Source organism: Cebus imitator, unplaced genomic scaffold (assembly GCF_001604975.1).
Source record: "Cebus imitator isolate Cc_AM_T3 unplaced genomic scaffold, Cebus_imitator-1.0 Scaffold142, whole genome shotgun sequence".
NCBI classification, from domain to species: Eukaryota; Metazoa; Chordata; class Mammalia; order Primates; family Cebidae; genus Cebus; species Cebus imitator.
Genome location: NW_016107457.1, coordinates 1,983,041 through 2,002,135, shown reverse-complemented (window position 1 = coordinate 2,002,135; position 19,095 = coordinate 1,983,041). Strand labels below are relative to the sequence as shown.

At 37.4% G+C, this 19,095-nt stretch overlaps 1 protein-coding gene across 5 annotated transcripts in view; it reads left to right on the top strand.

Moving 5' to 3' along the window:
- The window catches only part of SLC16A9 (solute carrier family 16 member 9), a 47,274-nt gene extending 29,437 nt beyond the window's left edge, over nt 1-17,837 (top strand). For 2 of the 5 annotated variants that reach the window (XM_037743368.1, XM_037743369.1), the window contains exons 3-6: nt 904-1,047; nt 10,141-10,236; nt 15,882-16,796; nt 17,207-17,616. In XM_037743368.1, the coding sequence (XP_037599296.1) occupies nt 904-1,047; nt 10,141-10,236; nt 15,882-16,796; nt 17,207-17,385 (1,334 nt within the window). In that variant the 3' untranslated portion in view covers nt 17,386-17,616. The other 3 variants (XM_017542275.2, XM_017542276.2, XM_037743370.1) reach the window with 3 other exon arrangements.
- Nucleotides 17,838-19,095: the final 1,258 nt, after the last annotated feature.

Here is a 19,095-nt window from a genome sequence, read left to right as displayed (position 1 = left end):
TTCTGTAGTTAGGTGTTTATCTGGGTGTTTCTGTGGGGTATATACATAGAATTGGAACTTCTGGATTTTACAGCATGCTGTGTCAGCTTTAGTGAACACTACCAGCAGTGTGTGAGTGTTCTGTTCATACCACTTTCTTGCTAACAGTATTGCCTGTCTTTACCATTCCGGTAGGTATGGTGTTTGAAAATTGAAGATCATAGCTTGAAAGGTTGTCAACTCAGTTCAGATATACTTCTCTTTGCTTCCAAATCCTTAGTCTTTCTTCTACTGTAGACTTAAATAGCTTCTTTGAGCCTCAGTTTCCTTCCATGTTAAATGAGACTATTGGGCTAAATAACCCTTAACATCCTTTTACTTCTAGTACATTAAGTTCTGTAGTTCTGGGTACAGTCCTAGTAGGAAAGAATTTCACTATCACTTAAATTCTGTTACATGAGCAGTTGCCCGTTTATGCATAGAACAATTCCAGGTGATGGTCCTTTCGGCCTGTTAGTTAGCAGAGCACAGTAACACTATAAGGTGGGTACTATTATCATTCCCATTTTCAGATGAGGAAACTAAGGCACAGAATGATGAAATAATTTGCCCAAGACCAAACAGCTACCAAGTAGTAGGGCTAGAATTTGAATAAAATCTGACTTCAGAACCCCCATTTCTTAACTATGTGATCTCATCATCCTTGCATTTCATTATAAAAAAGAATGGGACTAACAATAGTATCCACCTCCCAAAGCTGCAGTAACATTAAAATGAGATGAGATTGTTCACGTGAACTGTCTCACATCGTAAATACTCAGTGGATGTTTATTTTTGTTGTTGTTTTATGACGGAAAGAATCATTTTGAACTTATGATGGGTGGATCATATGATAATAAGTGAAGGTTTCATTTCTTTTTTTAGGTCCTGTCTGCAGCCTCTGTGTCTCATCTTTTGGAGCAAGAACCGTCACAATCTTCAGTGGCTTCATGGTGGCTGGAGGCTTGATGTTGAGCAGTTTTGCTCCCAATATCTATTTTCTATTTTTTTCCTATGGCATTGTTGTAGGTAAGGAACCTTGTCACTGTGACATTCCTAACCTTCAAGAGTGACACATCATTTCACCAGTACCAGGTTTATGATTCATTTAACGTAAAGGAGTGAAAAAGCTCGCTAATAATTTACTTTCAATGACCACTTCTCCAAAAATTGTTGCTTTAGTTAAAAAAAAATCCTGCCCAGTGAATCAAAATGTTTGAAAGGACCAACAACCCATACCGTGTCTCCTTGCAAGGCACAGGTAAGTTTTTCATCTCAGCCCTTGTCTCTCTATAGCACTGAAAGGAAAAGTGAGAGAAGGGGAACATAAAACTTGGATGTTGTTGACATTGGTCACTTCTCACTAAATTATAAAGTGGCCCTTTTCCTGTTGGGCAATAAAGCATGATTCTTTGAAGCTGTTTTTGCTCACAAAAACAGCTGTTTGCATTCCATAGCATCTGTTGCTGTGGGCCCAAGTCAAAAGTCACAGCACAGGTAAAAAGTCAATCTGAAAGCATGTATTAGTAGTACTATTTTTTTTTTTTTTAGAGCTAAGATGTGAGCGAAGAAAGCTTAGTGATGGGATGATACTGGTTACAGGGGAGGAAAGCATAGGAGGCTCAGGGCCTTAGAGTACTGATAATTTGGGAAGATATCCTTATCGTGTCATTACACTAACTGTGTTCAGTGTTAAAAATCACCAGACTTGGTATTTCTAGGAGCAGTTGGTGGGGCCTTAGAAAAAGATGACCTCTAGTTTTCAAGTTTTTTCTTAATGCCTGAAAAGAGCTAATTTTGTTGACTACCAATGTTCCTCTTTTCTGCTTGGAAATATTTCTTCAATAATAAATAATAGAAAATGCAGCAACTAACATTCACCGAGTACTTATCATGTGCTAGGGACTCTGCTAAATGCTTTATATGATCTCATTTCCTCTTCACAAAAACCCATTTTACAGAGAGGGAAAGTGAAGCTCAGAGAAGTAAAAATATTACAAAGTAAATTAACAAAGTGAGGAGACTTGGTGTGACACATAGAGATGGACACTCAGTAGTCCATTTAGATGGGATTTGATAGTGGTTTGGGCTTACACCCTTGGCTGTTGCTACTGATGGTGGAGTCACAGGACTTCCACTTGACTTTCCTCACTACGATGGCATTGTGGGGAGCAAGAACTCTTACTGTTTAGGCCAAGAAACCAAAGAACAGTGTATGGAGTTCTACCAGCTATTGTGTGTGTGTGCTATAATTAAATATCAGGGACTGAAGAAAGGACCATTGACTGGGCAGTTGGGGCGTAATTCCATATGTCACCTGCCCCCATGTAAGCCCACTCTAAGGGGAAGCCATGCAGACTCTTCGTGTCTCTAACAACAATGTTCAAAATGTATTTTACTTTCCTCAGTGTATGGTTACCTAAATAGATGGCCCTAGTTCTCTTTGGGGAAAGACTCAGGTTTCATTCCATATATACAAACTTGTCGTCATGTTCGTTGCAATGTCCTTCCTCCTAGAGTCCTGGTCTTTCCTTCAGTTAGTGGATTCCCTGTCAGAAAACACGCTCAAGTCTGAGGTCGTATATGGCTCTGATTTGGCAATAGGTTCTGATTATCAGTGACTACGAGGAAACCGTCAGCTCATGGAGGGAGCACTGGACTTCAGGTCAGCAGACACAGGTTCTGTGAGCTTGAGCAAGCTCCTTAATCTCCACGAATGTCTGTATCCTCCCTCATCTGTGAAGGCAGGCTAAGAAACCTATCTCATATGGGTCTTGTGAGGACTAAATGATGTCAAGCAAGATAACAATAAAATGAAGAGTTGAGTTAGATTTCAATTAATAAAAAAAATGCTCACCATGGCACTTATTGGGGACCTGTGAGTGACTGCTTGCTGGTGAATTATCAATATTTACCACCATTGTTGATTTCCTTGCAGTTTTATTTCATCAGTAGGCTCATGGTAGAGAGCTCGTGGAATGTTTGCGGGATAAATAAATGGGATAATAATGAACATTGGCACTTTCATTCTGTTACCATTTGAAGTAGAGTATCAAATTGAGAAGAAAGTGACAGAAATTATTACACAGTCTAAATTAATCTCATTTCTGTATTGTGAACTCTTCAGAAAAACAAGGGTTCAGTCTTATGGTAACATTTATAAGATGCAATTCTGTGCGGAATCATATCCTAAGGACTTTCATTTGTCTGGAATGAACTAGATGGCCTCTCAAGCTAGTGAGTATGTCCAAGGGAAAGATCAGACACTGACTAGCAGGCAGGCTCTGGGGTTGGACCATGTGGGTTAGCCTTCTTTTATTCACTTGCCATCTGTGTGACTGTAAACATGTTTTGTAACTTCTGTTTTCTCATTTTTCAACCGAGCATAATAATAGCCCTTATAGCAGTTTATGAAGATGAGTGACATAATGCAATGAATGTTAAGCATAAACAATTGTCATTCATTTGTGACCTTGAAAAATTATTCAGCCTCTCTGAGCTTCCATTTTTATTTTTTTATAAAGTGGCACTGATATGAGTTCACAGAGGTATTGTGACTATTGATGAGATGATGTTTATAAAGAGGCATACAGAGATGTTTAATACACATTTATTCCTTTCTCCTTAAATTTCTTTCTGATCTGTATAGCAGCAGTTTTTGGCTACTGAAGAAGCTCTGTTGGATCAGAAATATTTGTATAAGAGATTTAAAAATATAGAAAAAGAAATTATTTAAATTGGATATTACAACTTAAAATGTCAAAAGAATACTAAAAGTGTATTAATTGGGATAATTCTGTTTACCATTTAATTGATCTTTACAAAACTATCAATTTGAAAATATGATGTAATTTTGTTTAGGTTGTTATAGCTCAAATGAAAACCTGTACCAACTTGTCAGATTGCAGGATTAATTGCAATGAGGAACCTGATACCATATCAGTATAACTTTTGTGCTCTGTTACAGTAAATCCACTTGTTTATTCTCTACTTTGTTGTTGTCATTGTTGTTGTTGTTTTTGAGATGGAGTCTCCGCCTCATGGGTTCAAGTGATTCTCCTGCCTCAGCCTCCCAACTAAGCTGAGCCTACGGGAGTGCACCACCATGCCTAGCTCATTTTTGTATTTTTAGTAGAGATGGGGTTTCGCCATGTTGGCCAGGCTGGTCTTAAGCTTCTGACCTCGGGTGATCAGCTGTCTTGGCCTCCCAAACTGCTGGGATTACAGGCATGAGCCACCGCGTCCGGCCTCTGTTTATTCTGTACTTTAAATAGATCTTCATTCAAACCTGATTTTGTAGCATCATGCATTGGCTATTTGAAAAATATTGGTTAGCTGAGCTATGTAAGAACTTAAAAATATTAACACATTTTATTGTAAAACATCACTTTGGTTAATATTACCAACAAGCTCACTGGAAATCTTTATGTATTGGCAAGTGATTGTAAGCCACATGGCCAAATCTGGTGATTGAGGCTCCTGTTTTCTCAGTAACTTTACTAAATCTGGAAAAAGGCAGTGTAATGGGAGATGAAAATTAAGTGGGTAGGAGGTGGTGGTGCAGGGAACGTGCCTGTAATGAATTGCTCAAGCATCTTTCTAGTAATTTCTTTTTGCTTTTCTGAAAAGCACAACTCAAAAGTCCTTGCATTCTCTTTTCTTTAGAATACATTGTTAGTTAGCTACCTGATTATGTTTTTGTTTTTGTTTTTTTTTTGAGATGAAGTTTTGCTCTTGTTGCCTAGGCTGGAGTGCAATGGCATGATTCCAGCTCATTGCAACCTCCGCCTCCCGTGTTCAAACAGTTCTCCTGCCTCAGCCTAAATTTAATGATATAAATATATATATATATATAAATTTATATAAATATATAAATTTAATATATTTTATATATATATTTAGTAGAGATGGGGTTTCTCCATATTGGTCAGCTGGTCAGGCTGGTCTCAAACTCCAGACCTCAGGTGGTCCACCCGCCTCAGCCTCCCAAAATGCTGGAATTACAGGTGTGAGCCACCGTGCCTGGCTTATGGTTTTCTTAATATTCCCTTCCTAATTTTTGGAAGAATTCCATTTTCTTCCCCCCACCCTCCTCCATCACCTATTTTTTAATAATGTCTGCATAGTCCACTGAGACTGGGGAGGGAAAAGAACATGTTTGTAGACAGTCTGATTCTCCTACTCTAATTCTGGCAGATGGGATAAAGGGTATTTTCTTTATATCCATTTTAGGAGAACTAGAGCTTTACAAGCCCCCCCCCCCTTCAAAGCTGTTACAAAATCAAAGATAATTTTTAACTGTCCTGGATACGCAGGTGTAGTAAGGTACTATGATTTTTTAATGTAGTCTGAGGCAGTATCTACATAATGCCATAATACTCAGGTGAAAAATGAAAAGAAGTATACCAATATCATGGCTATTTTTTAGTACTTACGATAGTGTAGGCACAGAAACTACATCTTTATATTTTTTATGCCTCTTAGTTTTTACAGCGATCTTACAAGATTGTTTTAAAGATAAGGAAACTAGGAATTAGAGAGTTTAAATGACTTTGCCAAAAGCACACAACCAATTGTCTAGTTGTGTGCCTTTGGAATAGACTTGAAAATATATAACTTGTAGCACAGCACACTAAGTGTAATAATGAAATGAAGCCGATGTATGTGTGTGTGCAGGGGAGACAGAGTGGAGGCTTCATGCTGAATTTATGCTTGAGCTGAGTCTCGAAGAGCAGGCAGGATGTGGTTCAAGTGGATATGGGTTGGAAGGGGAGTGGGAGTGGCCTGAGGAGGACATTTCAGTAGCCTAAGTACTCAGAGCCTGGGAGATAGAATAAATAAACAGCAGTCTTTTTATATGCCCTTGTTAAGGAATGCACAGATGGTGTGGGGAGTTGCAAATATGTCAAAGCATGGTGTGTAACAGGCCAGATGCTAACAGTTTTATGTGGTCTTCATTGCAAGAGCATGACATGATGAGAATTGTATGACAACAGTTTAGAAGACAGATTGGCGAGAAAGGTACTGAAGGCTGAGACTGCTATTAGGAGGCCTTAGATGAGGTAATAAAAGATGAGGAGGTGAACTGAGGCAGTGTCAGTGCTGAGAGAGATTGAGGTTTATAATTTAGGCTGTGGGTATGATAAAGAGATTGATGTCTGCTTTGATGAGAGGAGATGAGGTTGGAAAGAGGCCTCTGAAGTTGTGGTCTCACCCAGAAGTGTGAAATAGAAAGTAAAGTGTAGAAAAGAAATGTTACAACATGTAAATACATTTAGTTTTTACCATTTAAAAAAGGGAAACAATTATGCCTTACTAATATTGATGCTGTGAATTGTCAGTAATACAAGTATTTACTTTTAAAATTGTTATACTTTTACTTGAGGTTGGTACACAGAATTTTTTCAGTGGTAGGGGTCTGATCCAAACTGGTTGGAGACCAAGGAATGCTTTAAGGCAGTGGTTTCCAAAGTGTTTAATCTTGGGACCCTTTACATCCTTTTATTTGGAATACCAAGAAGCTTTTGATTATGGGGATTATACTTAGATTTAGTCTATTAAAATGTACTGTATTAAGAGATAAGACATTGAAAAATATATGTTTTGTCATTCATTTCAAGATAACAAATCCAGGACATGTTAGCATAAATACAGTATTTATTATGAAAAATAAGTCTTTACCAAAGCAAGACAAAATTTGGTGAGAAGAGTGCCATTGTTTTACATGTTTGCAAATCTCTTTAATGTCTTGTTTCATAGAAGGCAGCTGTATTCTCCTATCTACTTCTGTACTCAATATGTTGCAATATGCTTCTTGATTAAAGTATATGAAGAAAATCTGGTCTCACACAAAGATGTAATTAAAAAAGGGAAAAGTGTTTAATAGCCCTATCAAATAATTATAGACACTCCTCTACTGAAACTTGGTAAGTGATAGTTTCCTAAGGATTAATTGCAATGAGGAACCTGATACTGTATCAGTATACTTTTCATACTCTGTTTTCATAAATCCATTTATTTATTCCATGCTTTGAATATATCTTGATTCAAACCTAACTTTGTAGCTTCATGCATTGGTTATTTGAAAAATACCAATTTGCTGAGTTACGTAAGAACTTAAAAATGTTAACATATTTCATTGTAAAACATTACTTTGGTTAGTATTACCAAAAACCTCATAAGAAATCTTTATGGATTGGGAAACTGTCAAATGCATGCTGGTAGATACAAGTTTTCTAAAATTCTGTGTTTTTGTTTTTGTTTTTGTTTTTTTTGCTGGAACACATGAGTTTTATCATTCGTAACAATTACTGCCAGTTGTTTCCCAGCACTGGTTCATTCCCAAGAAAATATCAGCCAGACACCCAAGGTTAAACGACCATAGTTTGTCTATCAGACATTGTTTCAAATAAAATGATGTTATATTTTAAAAGTGGTTATTTTAGCTAGCTATAAAACAGTCACTTAAGTGTTTATCCTTGCAGCAATTACTGTAATTTGGGTGAAGCATGGAAAACAAATGTGTTTATTTTTACTGTGAGGGTGTGGTGGTAAAGCCTATAAAGTGTAAAGTTCCTCAGGAATACCTTAGTTTGTGGTAGGCTTTTGCAGTTTTACTCACCATCCCTTTTATACCATCCACATAAATGTGAACATAGTGAAAAAAGCAGAGAACATCTCAGTATTATTATGAAAATAGTTTTGACTTGACTAACTTCCTGAAAGATCTTAGGGACTGTAGATACACAGACCTCTCTTTAGCAACTGCTGGTTTAAGGTTGTCCTGAAGCAGATGAAGAGAGGTATCATGCCACCTTTTGCTTTCTTTTCTTTTTTTTTTTTTTTTGAGACGGAGTTTTGCTGTTGTTGCCCAGACTGGAGTGCAATGGCACGATCTCGGCTCACCGCAACCTCCGCCTCCTGGGTTCAAGCAATTCTCCTGCCTCAGCCTCCCGAGTAGCTAGGACTACAGGCACGCACCATCATGCCCAGCTAATTTTTGTATTTTTAGTAGAGACGAGGTTTCACCTTGTTGACCAGGATGGTCTCGATCTCTTGACCTCATGATCCACCCGCCTCGGCCCCCCAAAGTGCTGGGATTATAGGCGTGAGCCACTGCGCCCGTCTTTCTTTTTTTTTTTCTTTTTTTGAAACAGAGTCTTGCTCTGTTGCCGAGGCTGGAGTGCAGTAGCAAGATCTTGGCTTGCTGCAACCTCCACCTACAGGGTTCAAGTGATTCTCCTGTCTCAGCCTCCTAAGTAGTTGAGACTACAACTGTGCGCCATTGTGTACCCGGCTAATTTTTTGTGTTTTTAGTAGAGATGGTGTTTTGTCATGTTGGCCAGGCTCATCTCAAACTCCTGACCTTAAATGATCCTTCCACCTCAGCCTCCCAAAGTGCTGGGATTGCAGGCATGAGCCACTGTGCCTGGCCTCACCTTTTGCTTTCTGACAAATTTAAAGTAAATGCATTTCAGGTTTCTGCTACATTAAAAAAAAGTGAAGTAATCTTATCTGAACCCTGTAGTCTTTAAATCATTTTTAAAAATTCATTTTAGTATAAGATTAAAAGTTTAAAAGTTGTTTCAACTTTTTTGGCATTAATACTTAGTAATCTGAAATGTCTTTTTTTCATTTCTTTGATGCTTAACATTTGACATAGCTCTGACTACGAAATCACGGAAAACATGAATGAATAATGCAAATGTCAATTTGCATTATTTACACTAAAGCCCCCTCCAAAGCTTTTCAGAGATAGTCTTAATTAAGGGTGACATTTTTTGGCTTCACAAAGCTGATTGGTTAGAAACAGTTTTTATTTCATGTCTTGAAGTGTCCTCTCTGTAGTAATGACACCTGTATAAATTAATCCAACTCATGTTTTAGATTTTGAGATAGCATTTTTTCCTTATGAATGACATAAAAGGGCACTCTATTTTTAAATGGTTATTTAAAGTCTGATTGTCTTAATCTATCTCATTTCATTAATAAGACTCTGATGTATGCAGTCATGGATGATCCTCTGAGTCCTGGACTAAGTGCTGATTTCCTACAATGTTTATGTAGGATATTTGTTAAACTCATGTATTCTTTTAAATCATAGTCCAGGTAGCTATTTTAAGTAATGAAAATGATCTTAATAATTCATGTAATAGGCCATAGTTAATTCAGTTTTTAGACTATGGCTTATGTGTTGTTTTAGAGTGATGATGAAGAACAGATAATGTTGCAGAAGAAAGGCATAAAGTATACGAGTGAGGGCAAAGGAGAATTATATGAAAACAAGCGGGTTGTCAGATACTTAGAAGGGACGAAAATATTAAGCTAACAAATGAGAGCCCTGGAGATGATCTGGAGATAAATATTACTTTTGGGATTCAGGAAGAGAAATTTAGTTTTAAGATTTTTTTTGTTGTTGTTAATTATAAAATAATTTCATATTTACAGAAAAGCGGAGAATAGTATAGCAAACAACCATATGCTCACCAATAGTTGTCAATATCTTGTTGTATGTGCTTCCTTTTTTTGGTGAAAGTATTTTAAAGTAAAGACATCACTACATTTTACTTCTAAATAAGGTAATATGCACTCCTAAAAGATAAAGACAAATATAAATTTCACTATGATGAGGTGATCTGAGAACCCCACAGGACTTGCCTGAGAACCTTCATTTTGCAGACTGCGGTGTGCAGACTAAACTCTAACAAAATACTTTTAAAAGTTGTTTAGAGAATGTAGAAGAGGACGAACACTGAGCTGGCAGCAAGGACTTGGAAGAGGCGTAAACCTCTAAGGGGCAAATTTGATTAAATTTGCTATTTGGTATGTGAATTTAGCCATTTTTTCTCTCTCTCCATAATGCCTTATTTTACATTTGCATTATTCATTCATGGTTTAGACATTGGATGCTTTTTTACTTGACCTTACCTTAAGGTGGGTGTGGGGTGAAGAATGAGGCTGCCCACTGTGTCTATTGGGGCTACACACATGGAAGGAATCTAGGAGTCTGCACTTCTAACAGTTTTAACCAGTGAGTAATGGAATGTCCTACTGGACATACTTTTTTCTCTTGCATTGAACTAATACAGTGTCTTAATTTATGCAATGTCTTCTCATGCTTAGGTCTTGGATGTGGCTTATTATACACTGCAACAGTGACCATTACGTGCCAGTATTTTGACGATCGCCGAGGCCTTGCACTTGGCCTGATTTCAACAGGTACATTTTCAAAATTAGTACAGTATTGTCACCATTCAGTCTTCTAAACAAAATAAAAAGTTACCAAGTGCGGACATGTTTAACCAACCATTATTCAGCTACCGATCAGGTAGCAAAATGTTTTTTTTTTTATTTCTAGAAGGAAAGTTTATTTTATGTCGTAAATATGGGAGTGGCTTTCCTTTCTTTTTAATATTTTACATTATAATTTTTTAATGTCTTATATGGGATGTTTTCTAAAATATATAGCTTTTCTATTCTAAAACTGTAAACAGATATTTAGCATTACATTAATAGATTTTTACAGGGACACCTATGATTGTCAAAGCACTTTTAGAAACTTAAATTTAAATGACCACAAAACTTGAAAACTTGTCTTTAGATATTTTTTAAAAAGCTGTTTTTTCCTGCCATTGTATTTGTTCCCTGAAAGTCCAAAGTGAACCGTTTTGTTACTGTTTTATTATTATTATTATTATAGTTTAAGTTCTGGGATACATGTGCAGAATGTGCAGGTTTATTACATAGTTACACATGTGCCATGGTAGTTTGCTGCACCCATCAACCTGTCATTTACACAAGGTATTTCTTCTAATGCTATCCTTCCCCTTGCTCCCCCCCACAACAGTCCCAGGTATGTGATGTTCCCCTCCCTGTGCCCATTGTTCCCATTGTTCAATCCCACTTATGAGTGAAAACGTGGTGTTTGGTTTTTCTGTTCCTGTGTTAGTTTGCTGAGAATGATGGTTTCCAGCTTCATCCATGTCCCTGCAAAGGACATTAACTCATTCTTTTTTATGGCTGCATAGTATTCCATGGTGTATACGTGCCACATTTTCTCTCTCTCTCTCTCTCTCTCTCTCTCTCTCTCTCTCTATATATATATATATATATATATATATATATATATATATATAAAGTTATATAGGGTTCTTATCAAAATTTATGTAGCCAACATTTTCAGAGTTTTTTAGGACATAGAGTTGCCAAGTTATCAAAAGTTGTAAATGAACATATGTTCCTTGCTGGTAGGTGGGTAACTCTGGAAGGTCAGGCTTTTAGATAGGCTGAAGAATGTCGGTAGTTATTCTGGCAACAGGATCCAAACTAATATTTTGTTCCTGAGGCCATAGAGTAACAACAAAGTGATTCGTTGTTGAATTAAATCCAGCTGGATATTTACCCACCATAGTTTAAGAAGCACTGCCAGGTGAGAAGTGTGAATAGTGGTGTAGGAGACAAGGCCAGAGTTCGAGGACATGGCTAAGGCAGTGATGGGAGAAGGAATGCAAAAGCAGAAGATGAGGAATCCAGAGTAGTTGGAATGCAGTTTGGAGAACCTGTGAGGATCTTCCCCAAGTGTGAGAAGTACTGTGAGAGCAGGCATGGCAGCTTCAAGGACAGTGAGTCTCACCTGTACTGTATTTTTGTAGAGGCAGTATGATGTCGAGTGAGAAGCACAACCCTGGATCCACACTGCCTGGATTTGAATCCTCCTTCTGTCACTCACTAGCTATCTGGTGTTAGTTACTTAACTGTTCTGTGCCTCCATTTTGTAACTATAAAATGGGGATAATAATTTGTTGATGAAAAGAGTCAAACTCTATAAAATACTTAAAGAGATCTATTCTGAGCCAAATAACAAATGGCCTGTGACACAGTCCCTGAGATCCTGTCTCAGGTGGTCAGGCTAAACTCGATTGTACGTATTTTAGGGAGACATAAGACATCTATCAGTACATGTAAGTTGTACATTGGTTTGGTCTGCAAAGGCAGGACAACTGGAAACAGGCTTCCAGGTCGTGGGTGGATTCAAGAATTTTTTAATTGGCAGTTAGTTGAAAGGTTTAAGTTATTGTCTAAAGACCTAGAATCAATAGAAGAGAATGTTTGGGTTAAGAAAAGGGGTCGTGGAGACCAAGTTTCCCATTATGCAGATAGAATCAATAGAAGGGAGCATTTCTTTTTTTTTTTTTTTTTTTTTGAGACGGAGTTTCGCTCTTGTTACCCAGGCTGGAGTGCAATGGCGCGATCTCGGCTCACCGCAACCTCCGCCTCCTGGGTTCAGGCAATTCTCCTGCCTCAGCCTCCTGAGTAGCTGGGATTACAGGCACGCGCCACCATGCCCAGCTAATTTTTTGTAGTTTTTTAGTAGAGACGGGGTTTCACCGTGTTGACCAGGATGGTCTCGATCTCTTGACCTCGTGATCCACCCGCCTCGGCCTCCCAAAGCGCTGGGATTACAGGCTTGAGCCACCGCGCCCGGCCTAGGGAGCATTTCTTAACAGACTTATAAAGAGTCTGTTCTGTCAGTCTTAAGGTATCTGTTTTAATGCTAATATTGGTCAGCTGTGTCTGAATTCCAAAGAGGGGAGAGTATAATGAGGCATGTCCAGCCGCAATCCTGCTGACCTCATCATGGCCTGAACTAGTTTTTCAGGTTTACTTCAGAATACCCTTGGCCAAGGGGAGGGTCTGTCAGCTGGCTGGATGGCTTAGAATTTTATTTTATTTTTATTTATATATATATATTTTTTCTAAGACAGGATTTCACCATATTGGTCAGGCTGGTCTCGAACTCCTGACCTCAGGTAATCCACCCACCTCAGCCTCCCAAAGTGCTAGGATTACAGGCATGAGCCACCGCACCCCACTAGAATTTTATTTTTAACTTACAAATAGTACCCATCACATTGGGTTATTGGAAATATGAAAGGGATGTATATGTAAGGCACATGACAAGGGCTGTCAAGCGTTAGCAGTTATAATCTGCCCTAGGTTTCTCTAATGTCCAAATTTATTTGTGTTGAAGGTGTTGGGAATTGTATGATGTGAAAGATGACCCTGCTTTTCACTCAGTCATGAGAGAAGGGCACAGGGGCCTGGGTCATAGCACACTAAGTACAAAGTGAAGCAACTATGGACAGTCAAGATTTAAAGGAGTTTTCAGTTTCAACTCACAGGGAGCTAGGTGAAGGGAAATTAGGGAGAAGTGTGAACCCACCTTCAGTGAAAGATATGATAAGCAAAACAAAGTCACAGCAGATCTTTTTAAAAATTAAAAAGAAACCCCACATCAAAATACTTGAAATATTGTGACCTAGTTGAAAAAAAGGAATGTGGGCATGAAGTGAAGATTTGGGGGAAGCGATCTTCCTCCTTGTGAACAGGGGTTGGTCAGCAAATGCCCATGGGCCAAATCTGGTCTACTGCTGGTTTGTGTATGATTAACAAGTCAACAATGGTTTTTACATTTGTAAATGCTTGAAAAAATCAAAAGAAGAATATTCATAATATGTGAAAAGTATGTGCAATTTTCATTTCAATGTTCATAAATACAATTTTATTATAACACAGCCATGCTCATTTCTTTATGGATTGTCTCTGGCTGGTTTTATGCTTCAAGGGCAGAGCTGAGTATTTGGGACAGAGATTACACAGCCCTCTATGCCTTAAATATTTACTCTCTGATCCTTACCAGCAGTTGTTGACACCTGGTACTAATAAGTTAATCAAAGCATGGCTGTACCTCTCACTGCTTCAGATTCCAGAACACCATTTAATATTTTCTCTCTTTGTAATAATCTATAACATGCATGGAAGCATAATTAGTGTTTTATTTCACTTTACCCTTTACAGTGACTATCTTAAAATTAGGATGCCGTTTCTGAAGATTAAAAATTACGTTTAGCTAATGCATACTGGCTTAACACCTAGGTAATGGGTTGATAGGTGCAGCAAACCACCATGGCACCATGTTGGTTTGTTACCTATGTAACAAGCCTGCACATCCTGCACATGTATCCTGGAACTTAAAATAAAATAAATTTTTTAAAAAAATCACAGTTTTACAGTTTACAAAATTCTGCCTGGAAACTCTAAATTAATCTTGATTACCCTGAAAAAAAAAATCCTGCATCTTTCTAAGCTACAGACATGTTCTTGTGGGATGAAGGCAGAGGAGACTAGCCTCTGATATATAATTTGCTTTTCCTGCTCTCTCATATCTTATGTGTTCAATAAATATCTGAATTGATTTTCATCATGTTGACAGATAAAACTGGTTGGCAAGAATAGGAAAGTTGTTTATTTGTTTACTTGTTCTATGTGAAAACATAGAGCTTTCCAAACACCAAGAGCATTTTTAAGTATCTAATGATGTGGCACTTTGTTAGAATCTGTACAAAGAAATTGTGTTAGGCAAAAGTCACAGATTTATAGTTAATGGGTACTAATGCAGCCAACAGTACATGAGGTCACTCTGCTATTTTTAATCCTGTCAGTGTGTTTTCTGTAGCGGTTTTAACTTTTATGGTATATGCCACATTTAATGAGGTAAGGAAAAAATTACATTTGTCTATTATTGTTACTTCTCAGTAGTTGGCAAATAGATACACTCTTAGTAGTCGCAAAAAGATACTATTTTAGCTGCCATTACATTAACATGGGACATTAATATTTGCATGCCAAGTTTTTTTTTTTCCTTTGGGAATTAAGGAGTTAACTTTAAAAACTGTTAAGAAAGGGACAACTGAGGTCCCAAAGAAAATGTTTTCTTATAATTCTAAGGCGGAGCCATTTGACTATTTGTAAGAATTGTTTTACAAGATGGGTTTTAACAGCAAGCATATCCATGCAATCAGTGATGCCTCTGAGCTTGGTCCTACTGGCATCCCGATGGGGTTATGATGTAATTTAATATTGACCATTTTAAACATATGATCAACCTTTTTAGACTATTTGTTTCTGCTTTTTCACATGATATTTCCCAATGACATTTAAATTTTATTTTCTTTCTTTCTTTTTTTTTTTTGCCTTCTCTGCACTAGCAGACATTTAAATTTTAAAATCCTCAATTTTTTAAAGATTGAAATCAGAACCAGATAAGAACAGTACCAATTGATTAGGCTATCATAACTTGGCATCCCTGTGTGTTTAATGTGATCAGTGCTAAAAAGATGGACTATTCACAGTGTTGCACAGATGCATAAACCAGCATATTTTGTAATTTAAATACCCTAAAAAATTCTACTTTTTTCATAATTGTATTAATGCATGAAAAGTGTGAATCATTCATTGTGGTGATTCAGCAATGGATTTCAACTATCATTGTAAAAATCCTTAAACTGCAATATATTATTTATCTTAAAAAGCAGAATATGAAAATTTACTTATACAAAGGGAATAAATATGTAGCATGGAGCCTGGCACATAATAAGTGCAAAGAAAGTAGTTTCATGATGACATTTGTTAAGAATATGGGCTATTGGGGTCCAACTGACTGAATGTGAATCCTGTTTATGTTCTTTACAGATTTTTGATCTATGGCAAATTTCTCAACCATTCCAGCCCTAGGTCACTTCATCTCTAGATTAGGAATAATAATAGGACCTACTCAAAGGGATCAATAAAAGGATAAAACACGATCATTCAATGTAAAGTGCTTAACAATGGCTGAGCTGTAAATGCTAATTCTTAAATGTTCTATCAGTATTGCTATTATTATCTTCTATCAACTTGCTATGATTTTAATATGAAGTTACATATAAATGCCAGTGTAAAAAATAAATTAAATTGTGATACTACAAATTCTAATCCTGAGACCCTCAGATTACGAGGTTGAACAGTTCCCGTTCCCTTTTTAGGTTCAAGCGTTGGCCTTTTCATATATGCTGCTCTGCAGAGGATGCTGGTTGAGTTCTATGGACTGGATGGATGCTTGCTGATTGTGGGTGCTTTAGCTTTAAATATATTAGCCTGTGGCAGTCTGATGAGACCCCTCCACTCTTCTGATTGTCCTTTGCCTAAAAAAATAGTTCCAGAAGATCTACCAGATAGATACTCCATTTACAATGAAAAAGGAAAGAATCTGGAAGAAAACATAAACATTCTTGACAAGAGCTACAGTAGTGAGGAAAAATGCAAGAGCACATTAGCCAATGGTGACTGGAAACAGGAGAGCCTACTTCATAAAAACCCCACAGTGACACACACAAAAGAGCCTGAAACGTACAAAAAGAAAGTTGCAGAACAGACATATTTTTGCAAACAGCTTGCCAAGAGGAAGTGGCAGTTATATAAAAACTACTGTGGAGAAACACTGGCTCTTTTTAAAAACAAAGTATTTTCAGCACTTTTCATTGCTATCTTACTCTTTGACATCGGAGGGTTTCCACCTTCGTTACTTATGGAAGATGTAGCAAGAAGTTCAAATGTGAAAGAAGAAGAGTTTATTATGCCACTTATTTCAATTATAGGCATTATGACAGCAGTTGGTAAACTGCTTTTAGGGATACTGGCTGACTTCAAGTGGATTAATACCTTGTATCTTTATGTTGCTACCTTAATCATCATGGGCCTGGCCTTGTGTGCAATTCCATTTGCCAAAAGCTATGTCACATTGGCATTGCTTTCTAGTATCTTAGGGTTTCTTACTGGTAATTGGTCCATCTTCCCATATGTGACCACGAAGACTGTGGGAATTGAAAAATTAGCCCATGCCTATGGGATATTAATGTTCTTTGCTGGACTTGGAAATAGCCTTGGACCACCCATTGTTGGTAAGATATTTATCTTAAAGTCAACCCATTTTGCTGTTCTTCCTTGTCACATCTCCAGATACAAAAATCCAGATTGTAATAGTGGCACAAATTTGTACAAAATAAATTTGCATGGAACATCTCATGGTAATGATTTATTCAAGACTGCTTTGATGTAATTGAGAAAGCCAATATGCATGCTCTGGGATTTGTGATCACTCTTTATTTGAGAGAAACTCAAAATGCCTGCTTATTCTTACCCAAATATTTGAGAGATTCTCTTCTTCTAACTCCCAGTAAACCACATTGGAAGCAGTAGAGTAATATATATCCTAATTATAACCATATATAAAATTGATGAAACTAGGGTATGGGCTGGATGTTCATACTATTTCCATGAAACTCACTTTTTTTCCTTACTGTCTTTTCAGGTTGGTTTTATGACTGGACCCAGACCTATGACATTGCATTTTATTTTAGTGGCTTCTGCGTCCTGCTGGGAGGTTTTATTCTGCTGCTGGCAGCCTTGCCCTATTGGGATACATGCAACAAGCAACTCCCCAAGCCAGCTCCAACCACTTTCTTGTACAAAGTTGCCTCTAATGTTTAGAGGAATATTGGAAGACACTATTTTTGCTGTTTTATACCATATAGCAGCAATATTTTAACAGATTCACAAGCAAATTTTCTAGGGTCAAGACTATTTTTCATAGCAAAATTTCACAGTGGCTGAGTTTGAATGAATTATTATATTTTTTACATACCCTATTTTTTTATGTAGTGTATGTGTAGGCTCTATCTCATGTATTTTTTGCTCTTTTCACTCCCTGCACCCTCAATGGGACTATTCTGTTTTGCTGTTATTCACTAGTTCTTAATGTTGTAAAAAGTTTGGCCAGCCTCAGAAGGTTTTCTCTTTGTAAAGAAGTATAATTCTCTGCCGACTCCATTTACATGCCACTGCGAGGCATGTAAAGAGGTCTCTCCTATTTTAAAAGTGATGCACGCATCATGATAAGATATGTGTGAAGCCCACTAGGAAAGAAATCATTCTCTTCTCTATGTTAGACTTGCTAGTAAACAGAATACTTCAAGCCAGCCAGGAAATTAAAATGGTTACTGAAACAGCCTTAAGAATTGCAGTAGAGCAAATTGGTCATTTTTTAAAAAAAGTTATTTTAACTTAAAATCACCAGTTTTCATTATTCTATTTTATTTACCTCCCTGAAGTACTTGCATATTGTTTGGTACCCACTGAGCATAAACTGTTTCAGTTTCTAAGGTGTTTGCTGAGATGCAGGTGAACTCCCAATGGAGGAGTAGTCGCTGTAGACTTTCTGTATGGTTGGCCATTCTAACCTTGCTCACTTTTGTTTCTCGGCATCCACTCAGCTGATATTTCCCAGGAAGTGCTAATTTTACATGTTTCCAAATTGGAAACACATTTCTCAACCATTCCGTTCTGGCAAATGGGAACCGTCCATTTGCTTTGGGCACAGTGGGGTTGGGCTGCAAGTTCTTGCATATCCTCCTGGTGAAGCATTTATTTGCTACCATCAGATTTTACCACTATCAAATTTAAATCAAGGGCAGAACTAAAAGTGAGTGTGTGTGTGTGTGTGTGTGTGTGTGTGTGTGTGTGTGTGTGTTATGCATGCTCTAAGTCTCCATGGGAAATGGGAAGGGAAAAGGGCAATAAGAAATTCATACCCTTGGCTGGGCACAGTGGCTCACACCTGTGATCCCAGCACTTTGGGAGGCCAAGGCATGTGGATCAAGAGGTCAGGAGTTCAAGTCTGGCCAACATAGTGAGACCCCATCTCTACTAAAAAAAAATACAAAAAAATTAGCCTGGTGTGGTGGTGTATGCCTGTAATCCCAGCTACTTGGGAGGCTGAGGCAGGAGAATTGTGCAAACCCAGGAGGTAGAGGTTGCAGTGAGCTGAGATCACCCCATTGCACTGCAACCCAGGCAACAGTGCGAGACTCCGTCTCAAAAAAAAAAAAAAAAAAAAAAAAAAAAAAAAAAAAAAAAAAAAATACCCAAAAAAAAAAAAAAAAAAAAAAAAAAAAAAACCAGAAAGCAATTCATACCCTTATCTGACTGCATTTAACATTAAGGAAAATGTCCTTGAAATAAACTCCAATTTTTAATATATTGATATATTTTTCTAAAGAAATGGGTTTCAGACTTTGGTATGCATCAAAATCCTCTATAGGTCTTTTTGAAAATATTGGTGCCTGGGTATCATGTGCAGAGTTTTTATTTCTGTTGGTGTGGGCTATTGCCCAAGCATCTATATTTTTATTGAGCTCTTCA